Source organism: Psittacula echo (genome assembly GCF_963264785.1).
Source record: "Psittacula echo genome assembly, chromosome: 2".
Taxonomy (NCBI): Eukaryota; Metazoa; Chordata; class Aves; order Psittaciformes; family Psittacidae; genus Psittacula; species Psittacula echo.
Window position 1 is genome coordinate 117,723,037 of NC_137737.1, and position 10,677 is coordinate 117,733,713.

At 39.6% G+C, this 10,677-nt stretch overlaps 1 protein-coding gene across 1 annotated transcript; it reads right to left on the minus strand.

Annotated features, from left to right (window-relative positions):
• Positions 1-7,661: 7,661 nt before the first annotated feature.
• Positions 7,662-10,160, minus strand: SNAI2 (snail family transcriptional repressor 2). The gene is made up of 3 exons (XM_080611802.1): positions 9,999-10,160; positions 8,890-9,435; positions 7,662-7,921 (listed from the first exon to the last, which is right to left on the minus strand). The coding sequence occupies exons 1-3, from the start codon at positions 10,075-10,077 to the stop codon at positions 7,740-7,742; spliced, it is 807 nt and encodes a 268-aa protein (XP_080467928.1). The 5' UTR covers positions 10,078-10,160; the 3' UTR covers positions 7,662-7,739.
• Positions 10,161-10,677: the final 517 nt, after the last annotated feature.

The window sequence follows — 10,677 nt, forward strand, 5'->3', positions numbered from 1 at the left end:
TGAACTTGGCCTAAGTAGTAGGTCAATATCATGCAGTCTTTCCAAAAGTACATAACAAAAAAACACAGAGAAAGATGTTTAAAACACTATACACTTACCACAGAAATCAGAATTGCAACCTCACCATTGTTTGCACAGCAATCTGACATATAAGCTCCAGCCCACGTGATTGCACAGCAAGAAAAAAGGTTTACTAGAAGAAAGGGCACATAGAGTTCTAAATAGGTCAGTGTTTAGGAAAAACAAGATGCCTAAGCTTACAGACTTTGAGCTCTATTTTCTTCTTAACGCTACAAACTTAAGCTGCAAAGAATTATAGAAAATTGCCATTTCTGTCAGCAAATGTCCATATAGATTTGAAATACAGCTTCTGACAGTGGCAAATGCAAAGTTCACTGGGAGAAAGTCATTGGGTGGGACAGTTGCAGAGTACCTTGTACATAGAAGAGCATTTTGCGGCAATAAGAGCAATAATCAGACATACCTGATTTATCAGCTGTAGTCCTAGCTGAAGTCAAAGTCTTTTCTCCAAGCTAAACAGTGCTGAACTTCTGAGTTCTTCCTGTTACAGAAGCCTGAACTGGAAGGTAATTTGCAATTGATATTTGCTGCTTGTAAATATCTGTTAATTACTATGTCCTCCTATGAAGGCTGACATTTCAACAGTCCTTAAGACCTCTATTTTTCTTCTCTTTGTTCCCAGAACCCATGTTGTTCTGCCAGCGACATACTGACATACTGTGTGTACAGAGAATTTGGGTTCAAATATTTGGAAGCAGCCCTCAGTCAGGCCTCTCTGCTGTGACTGCCAAATCACAACCTACAGCGAGGATTTTGTAACCTGTGAGGAGAGTTCACTGGGAAATAAAAGTATCGACATTTTTTTTTTTTTCCTGCTAGTAATGGGAAAAGTGGGGACAGAGAAAATGAGTGGAGCAATTTCTTGAAACTACCTAGAGGATGAAAGCCATTTTCCCCAAAAAGCGGTTTTCTGTCAGTAAGTCAGGGCTGTCAAAGAATCCTGGCTAGTTTCAAGTGTAGGCCGTGTCCAGTCAGAACTGGTTAGGATCTGGGCTGAGATGCCAAGTTGTTTCGCAAACACCACTAAAATGTCCATCACGAGTCACAAGATTCTTTTATTAATTTCCCCAGGACATAGCAACCTGGCCCTGTCTCATGTGTTATAGATGAATAGTGAATACTTGGCTATAAATCTTGGTGAACTGTCTTCAATATATCTTTTTATACCATTCAAAAATGTGAAAAATTAATGATTTAATACTAAATATGATGCAGCATTTACAGAGGTGGGGGGATTTTTATTAGTCTTTTACGCATAACATTATTTCTTTAAGTTGCTGATTGTTATTCATTGATTTTTTTTTATGGAGTTACTTAATAACTGTCAGTTTACATTCTTCTAACTCTTTATTCATTGTCAGCTGTGGATGATCTGCCAGCACACATGAGAGGGCAGGTTACATCAAAGGAATTTACTTTGGTTTAGGGACATGTGCAAAATCTGAGCTAATTGCAGTGCAACGTTATACTTTAACTGCTTCTTATTAGCAATTTAGCAGACGTCTGTGACTTGGTACTCTGATGTTCAGTGCTTTTACTGGGAGCCCACAGAACTCAGTGAGATGTAGGCAATTCTCTGTGATGGATTTGGTAAACCAAGCAGTCCCAGGTCATGCCTTTGAAGAAGATGCGAAAAAGTGATGGTCAGAACCCACCGCCATTTGATGGCCCACCACGTAACATGTATTTGTTGTTCAGATCCACATCTAAGCCTGGTTAGAAGATGTGACAATACCCACATCTATCTAGTATTAAAAGATTTATGTTACTCATTGATTTTTTGCTGGAGTTTCTTAATAACTGTCAGTTTTCATTCTTCTAACTCTTTACTCCTGTCAGCCACATCTAGGAAGATGATTCTGATGTGAGGAAGAGAAAGCAGTAACAGAAGGGGCTAAAACATGAGAAGTAAGGAGTATGTCAAGGCTTAACGAGGTGAGGAATGGCTTTCTGTATTCTTCCTCAGGCAGAAGGCTCTGTTTTATAGTATAAGTATATAAAGTATCCTGATCTAGAATGTGTAGTATTCTCAGTGCTGCCTATGCTGGTGGGCAAACAACTTGAAGAACACTCTCCTTCGACTTTGTCCTGTTAGAAAACACCCCGCTCTTTGCATTTAAAACCATCTTTTTTAATTGAGGGACAGCTCTAGCAACAAAATGAGGGATATCTCTGGTTTTTTTTCTGAAGCAGATTCCAATTGGGGATGCAGTGAAAGGATCTGCCTGTTTGAATGCAGGCTGCTCTGCTGCATGTCTACCTGTGTGAAGAGATCGTGAATGTCTGCATGTACCTGAGTTGCTCTTCCAAGCTTAGAGGGTGAAGTGTGCTATAAATGTTGGAGGCCATGTGAATTTGAGATGGCATTCATGTGATTGCTGTTTTCTATGCTTTGTTTTGACAAAATGATGTAAAAATATGTTTGCATAAAGGACAGATATAAAAGGTCATTTATTCCCTCTTGGCAAGGGCTGCCAAAGTGATCTTTGTCCACCTCGCAGCTACTTCATGTATGCACTGGATAAACTTCTGGTGGTGCGTATAAAGCAGAGAAGAAAAAGACAAGAGATGGGCATATTAATTATTCCCAGGCAAAAGGGAGAGAGGAGAGACATGTAACAGAAAGCAGGTGTTGCATTTTGCAGTAACTTCTTTCTTACAGAGATGTGAGGAAAAAAATGGAAGGAGGGCCATGAAGGAGCACATGCTTATGTTTTTTGTACACAAAATCGTGAGTGAAGCAGGAGAAAAAAACATAAAGAAGTTATTTGTTTGGATGGCATTCCTGAAGTATTGAAATGGTGAGCAAAGATGAACAAAGGGACCAAACTGCCAAAGAGGTAAAACCAACACCACTGTGAATTTAATTTTTTTTTAATCTCTAGCCTGGTTTAGCAGTGGGTCCCTCAGAATAGACAGCAATGCAAGTATGCAATTAGGCTGGACCATGGCTTCAAAGAATTTGCTAAGCCATGTTTTATGCGATATCCCAAAAAGGATATGCCTCAGCAGCAAGATGTGCACCCTTTTAAGGAACCTGTGTCACCTTTCACCTGAGACATCCTAATTCTGCACTCTGCAACAAGCCAGGGCAACTCTTTTTCTCCCAGGGAAGTCCCATACTACACACCCTTCAAAGATCCTGATGACTTTGTATAGATTTGGAATTAATTAAATTTTGGGGGAAGAAGGGACAGAGCATACAAGCGACATTTTTGTCTGTACTCTACTGTTGAGGCTCATACAGTTTCCTGAACCTTAATACATCTTATCAGAATCCCATATGAAATTGAGTGGCATATTCATTTCTACTCAGCAGTGGCAAAGCCCATCTGCAGTGCCAGGTCCAGTTCTGGGGTCATCAGTACAAGGTGGACATGAGATTACTGGACCATATTTCATGGGAATATCCCTTTGGCTAGTTCAGGTCAGGTATTCTGTCTCTGCTCCCTTCCAGCTTCCTATGCACCTGCTCACTGGCAGAGCATGAGAGACTGAAAAGCCCTCGATTTAAGGTAAGTGCTACTTAGCAAACATTAGTTTATTATCAACATTACTCTCGTAGTAAATCCACAACACAGCATTGTATCAGCTACTAAGAAGAGAATTAACTCTATCCCAGCCAAAACCAGGACAACCAGGTTTCCCATTGTCTTTCCTTTTTTTGATTGAGATTACGGGATCTTTATGATGCTTCTTTTTTTGTTTGATTTGATGGAGCTTAGACTAATAAGCCCTGAGCTTGCTTAATGATAACAGGAACTATAATAATCCAAATAATAGAGTAAAATACAGAAGACAGTTTTCATGGTGCCTATATCTGAGAGGCATTTATTTTAACCCTTTGGTAAGTACATAAGTGGCTTTTCTGAACTCCACATCAGATGTTAGGATAATTGTAGTGCTTTGAGCATAAATGTGTGCTTTGTTCTGTCTGCACTTCAGGCATATCTTACTCCATTCTGCATCCTCTGAGGTGGAAAACATGCTCAGAAGGAAGCAAGGGAAGAGAAAAGACAAAGTGAATCAATTACTGCCTTCAGCCTTGAGAAACTGATACATTTGACTTGGGCCCAGGCGGTACAGCTCTTCTTTGCACACTGAAAGTACACTTGGGAAGTGAAAGTCAATTGCCAGAACATCTTAAAGGAATGATCTAGCCCTCATTCCCTATAATAGACAATTATATAACCAAACAAGTATGCACTCAGAGATTTGGAGTAATGGCCAGGTAAAAGTCCCTCCCCCAGATCTACTGATTTTAAACAACTTGTTACTGAAGAGTTAAAAAAACCTATGAATCATGTTGTAATAGGCTGCTATCATTCAGGTGCCTTTTGAGGAGAGACTGGTCTTTTGATAGCTTAACTTTTCACTTAAAAGATTTACATTTAGCACTGGTATCAAAAATTAAATATAAAAAAACAAGTGTCTGATTTCAGATTAAAAAAAAACAAAACAAAACAAAAACAAATTAAAATATTCAGAGTGTGAAGATCTTTCTAAAGAAGATTTTAAAAGTTGAGAATTTGAATATAGAATGAGAGGTGTCTTGTGAGAAATGTAGCAATGGCCAAAGACATTCAATGGGTAGATTAGCCATGGAGGGAGTTTTCCATCACATTTCAAGAAAATCAAAGGAGTCATCAACCAGCAACTCATAGCAGAATTCAAGTTACACTGATAAATAGCTTGTCCCGGTATAGAACGGGATGTTTTTGAGAAACGTCCTGATGGCAAATAGAAAGCAGTCTCACATTAAAAACAGAGAAATTCAGCTCCCCGGGAAGTTTATGCTGCAACTGGACAGAGAGCTAAGGACCTGTGATAGAGCACTGTTTCAATTAGAGATGAGCCAGAAGAGCTTCTAGCCTTTCCCATCTTTGTGTTTTATGAGTACAGGTGTTACAGGCATGCAAAGTAGCATATCTTGATTGTCATCTCCAAATCAGACCAGTTCCACTTGTGTTTGGTTTAGCATACTGTATTTTGATGAAGTTTTCATCTGATTTGCCTTAAGGACAACAGTAGCATTTCCACTCATTCAAGAAGTCAGGATCTTATGCTATTTCATTTACTATGGGCGTCGAGAATTTAAAGTGTGAATTAAAACAATGGAAAAGCCTTTGTGACATGACACAGGAGAGCAAACCTAGAACTTTGACAGTACAAATAGCTGTTGACTGTCAGTGCTTTCCTTATACTCCAGTAAACTTTGCTCTGGGAAGAGAAAGCTGCACAAAGAGCCACTGGAGCCTAAGAACTTCAAAGAGAATGACATGGAAGTGCAAATCAATAGAGTAACCACATGAAACTTTTTAAGGTTATTTGATGCCTTCATATGTTCATTTCAAAATGTTACCTCACAAATTCCCACTAACCCTCTCTTTCTTTAACTCTCTAGCCATTTCCTGAAGAAAAAAAAATCTAGCAGGATCTGGGGAATTGTTGTTATAACCATGAGATTTTGTCAGAAGATGTGTGGAGAATATGAGAAGGTTCATTTGAGCTGATCTTTCAGTATCATGCTTCCTGTGGAGAATAGGCACAAAACTTTCATCATGTGCCTATTGCTTGCATTACTCCGGTGCAGCCCTGCTGCAGCACTCTTCTGCAGGACACAACTGGAGGAGTCAAAAGGCATGCATGGTCTGTTGCATTATTTTGCTGAAATGTACTCTTTTTCAAGAAATGTGCGCCTTTTATTTATTCATCAGTAACATTCTTGATAAATTGTTTTCACTATTACTTGTTCCTGCTGGTACCCTAATGTAGGTATTAATGTAGTCTTTAGACTGGATGGCAACCAGTGCTTATCTGTTTTCTAGCTTCCTACTTTGTTACAAGTTAAAAACAGTGTTGTTTTGAACTAGTCAGTAATGATGAGACATGATTTGTTGATGTTGTAATGCTTTTATATAGTTCAGATCTTGGAGTCCTTAGTCAAATCATCTGAAGAAAAATATTTCTACTTTTTATTACTGAATAATTCTTTCCTGTGATACAGTAGCTGATACAAAGATATAATGCATTCACTTGACAGTTCTGATATGTAAGATACTTTAATAAAAATATCTTTCATCTTCCTGAAATGGCCATATATAGTACTGTGACTTGACTACTACTTTAAAAGAATATCATGCAAATGTTACTGAACACCTATAGGGCTCTGCTGACTTTAATGAACTTTGGATCAGGTCCAGATTTCCTAACGTGAGAGTCTCGGGAAAAGTATTATAAAAGGCTGTCCTAGTAGCATCCTTTCAACAGTTAAAATTAGAGAAAGAAGCTTCTTTTATATGTTTTTGAAAAAATATACTTCACAATATTGTCATACCATTGTAAGTACCAAAAAAGCAAGGGTGTTTTAAAGCAGTGACTCTAGAGAAATGCTCTGTATGGTTTTAAATGGTTTAAAATGCAATGGGTATACACCTTTCTAATGTCCAGTACATGTAAACTAAGGATTGGCATCTTAAATTCACTTTTATCTTCATTTGGTTGTGTAGAGACATTTGCATTTTTCTGTGTTTCAAAGCCTTGATAAACCAGACACAGCTGTTTTCTCTAATTAGAACAAACAACAGAAATCTTACTTAAAAATGTTTATTGTAAAAAAGTGGCTAGAAAACAACATAAATTTCACTTCACACTTTCTTCAAGTTATCTATAGATGCTGCTATAGGCAACCATTCGCTTTCATTCATGACACATTCAATCATATAAAAATAAAAATATTTACATTATGTCCACATACTTTACAAAATCATCAATAAAAAAGGCACTTGGAGGGGTAATGCTGAAAATATTGCATTTCCTTTGTGCATTTAAAAAAAATAATTGTCAAACTCCCGTGAACCCCTCTCTTGCACTTATTCCCGTTTTTTTAAAGAGATTAAAAGTTTAGAGGACCTATGCCATGTTACAGGTGGTCAAGCATGCACCAGGAATGTGTGAAGCTACAGTCTTTTTTTTCTTCTTTAAAAAAGGCACATGCGGTTAATTTGCGGCTTTCAATTTTTCATACATTCTCTTACATGTGTTTTTTTTTCCCCGCTCTTAATTATGCAGTTTTAAAGCTTTTCGGATCATTAATGAAGGCCTTGGCTTCTAGTAAAATAAAATAAAAACACAGCAATGAATAATATTAAACATTTACTAAGGTAAACTCGGAATACTTTTTAAGGCACCTGAGACAAATGGTGTCTAGCAAGATTCACTTGGGTAGTATTTTTACTGAGAGTTCCACTTAAAATACTGCTTCTTTGGTTGAAATGGCTTGGCAGGAATGTATTGTTAACTTTGTAGCCTTTTCTAAGCAAGAAAAGACGACCTACATTTGGCTTCATCTATGAAGAAAGCTGATAAAGCTTCTTCCTTTAGATCTACTTGAAATGTCACGCATGGTGTCTTTCCCCATATTTCAGAATTCACACTTAAGAATGTGGATGTATGACTGAACAGAAACTACTTAAAGCTCATTTCTATTAACATTCTAAGTTCTTCCACTATTTGTTTTTTTGATTGTTTGGTGGTGGTTTGGTTGTGAGGGTTTTTTGGCTGAAAAGGAGATGAGAAAACGCCTTTGGATTTCCACTTATCATTTGGAACAGAAGTGGAGAAATGCATCAAGTCCAGGTAAACATTGACTGCATGACTCAGTGTGCTACACAGCAGCCAGATTCCTCATGTTTGTGCAGAAGAGACATTCTGGAGAAAGTTTTCGAGCAATTTTTGCACTGGTATTTCTTCACATCTGAGTGGGTCTGCAGATGAGCCCTCAGATTGGATCTGTCTGCAAAAGCCCTGTTGCAGTGAGGACAGGAAAACGGCTTCTCTCCTAAAAAGGAAACATCAAGGGAAAATAGGATAAAGCTTTAAAAAAAAAAAAAAAAAAAAAAAGAATAAATACATGTTTAGGACAGGTAAAGCCTGCTGTTATGAGAAGAAATGAACAAGCAGAAAGGATTTGTTATAATAAAGAATGCGCAATAAAAGGTTAATGGGGTCACAGATACAACAGCTTTCAGCACTGCTTATTGTACTTGCAGAACTCAGTCTTTGCAGAATATGCTGCTAAGTGCAGTCTCAGAGGAGAAGCTGCTGACACCTCCTGCATCCACAGGTGCTTGCAGTGCTTTTAGGCTGGGCTCCTCCAAAAGTTGCACATATTTTCCTAGAACTTTTTCTGCTTAGAGCTGTGTGAGGTACTGGGGGCAAGGGCTTTGACAGAAAAGCAGCAAACATCTGTACAGACATTACACTGCACCCAGTGTTATACTCAAAATCAAGTTTTTGTCTCCAGGGAGGAAAAAAAAATCCCCAGCTTCAGTGATGATATATTTCTAATCCTGAAGGACTTGACATAGCACATGCAAAACATGCCAGCTACTTAAGGAGCTAAAAAGTAGCTCCTCACGCATTGCCTTTCTGGTTTCGCTCCTCATTTCAGAGTCAGTTGGAGCCTTCTCAAAGTTAACAATTTCCAAAGCCTGAGAGTTAACATAAAATCCTTAAAGAAAAACGTTCAGCTAGTGGAAATAGGCTAAACCATCCTAAAACTATCGAGGGAGCAACGCTGAGTTATACCAGTATCTGACCTACAGTTATGAGACCATGCTACATTCCCTCCCACCCACCCCCCAAGAGGGAGAATTAAGCCTTTTAATGACACATTTTAAATTCTGAGGATGCTTTTCAAGGTTAGTAAAGAAACACTGCTGCTTTTTTCACCTGTGGAGAAAAATAGCAAAAAGGCATCCTGACGTTATAGCAACAAGAGACAGCAATTGTAATGATTGTTCTTACCAGTGTGAGTTCTAATGTGTCCTTGAAGTAGCCAGGGTCTAGAGAAAGCTTTGCCGCAGATCTTGCAGACACAAGGTAGTGTGTGGGTCCTGATGTGCATCTTAAGCGCTCCCAGGCTGACATATTCCTTGTCACAGTACTTGCAGCTGAACGATTTCCTAGACTGGGCATCACAGTGCAGCTGCTTGTGTTTGGCCAAGCCAGAGAAAGTTGAATAGGTCTTGTTGCATAAACTGCACTGGAACTTTTCAGCTTCGATTGCATGGGGGTCTGAAAGCTTGGACTGGATTCTCTCTTCTTCATCGCTAATGGGACTTTCTGAACCACTGTGATCTTTGGAGGAGGTGTCAGAAGGTGGAGGTGGGCTGACTCTTCCCAAAGATGAGGGGTATCCAGAAAGAGGAGAGAGGTCGTTGGGTAATGGAGACGGTAGCAGACCGGTTGTAGTCCACACAGTAATGGGATTGTAAGCTACTGAGCTCAGGATCTCTGGCTGTGGTATGATAGGGACTGGATAGCTTTCATACAGGTATGGGGATATAATCACTGGAGAAAAAAAAAAAATAAGGTAAGAGAACCAAAAGTATTTCAAGAAGCAGCAAAATGAACATATTGGGGATTAAAAGGTGTATAAAATGAAACAGTATGGTCATCTAATATCAGGAGGATTAAGGAAATGCTATTTCATACATATATGCTGATGGGTAGAGACAGTGCCCTTAAACAGACAAATTACAGTTGGAGCGTCTTTTCAAGGCAGCATGCTGCTTCTGAATCTATGCAGCCTGATACAATGAAGCAGTGAAACTTCCTGAAGGATCTGTATGAAAGTTTTGATTCTACCATCAGCAGATACAGTACAGGAAAACTCCAAATCCACTCCAAGTAACTTGAGTTCAAGTGGATGAGCAAACTTTTAGGATTCATTATGGGCAGCATTGACATATTTCTTAAAACTCCTTCCTTATAAGAAAAAGAAAAAAAAAGAACTAGGAATGAATTAACCCACTCCCTGAAGCCTGAAAAACAATCCCACCCCTCCTCATTACTGCCACGCAATGAGCGCAACCTCAGAAGTAACACGGTGGCATTAGATTTCGTTTTGTTACCTGTATGAGTGTCCAGCTCGCTGTAATTGGGCTTCTTGGATGAATTGAAATGTTTCTTGACCAGGAAGGAGCGCGGCATTTTGGATGCAAGGCTTCTCCTTCTCCCAGACTCTCTTCGTGGGTCGGCGTAGCGGTCCCGGCGGGTGTGCAGCACACACACACTATCACTGCGATCGCATCGGTCCCTGTCGCACTGCCTGCCCCGCGCAGTCCATCCACTCCGGCTGTGTGTAGTGGCAGTGCAGAGGCGCCTTGAAAACTCCTGTAAATACCCACTAGTCAGGTGCAGGGGGGAAGGGTTTTCCTCTCCTCCAATCACTTCGGGATGTTCTCAAGCACTTTTCCAAACAGGCTGTTTTTCTGGGAGGGCTCTCTGGCTGCTGGTGGGAGGGATCCAATGCCTGTTCAGAGGGTTTGGTTCAGGTTTCAGCTCCTCCCGCTGGAGACAGCTGTGAATGGAGGAGCTGTGGTCAGAGCGCGTTGTCCTTGCTGCAAAGTGAGTGTTTGGTGTGCTCTGTAGACTTTCAGTCTAGGAAAATGTGTTGGTCAGAGTACTTTGTAAAAAGGTCAGTTTACTGATTCAGCTGACAAGAGATCTGGCTAAGTCACAGGCACTGAGACTTCTACTCTCTTTTTTTTTTAAAAACGAATCTGGCTTCCAGATGTATGAGAATTACAA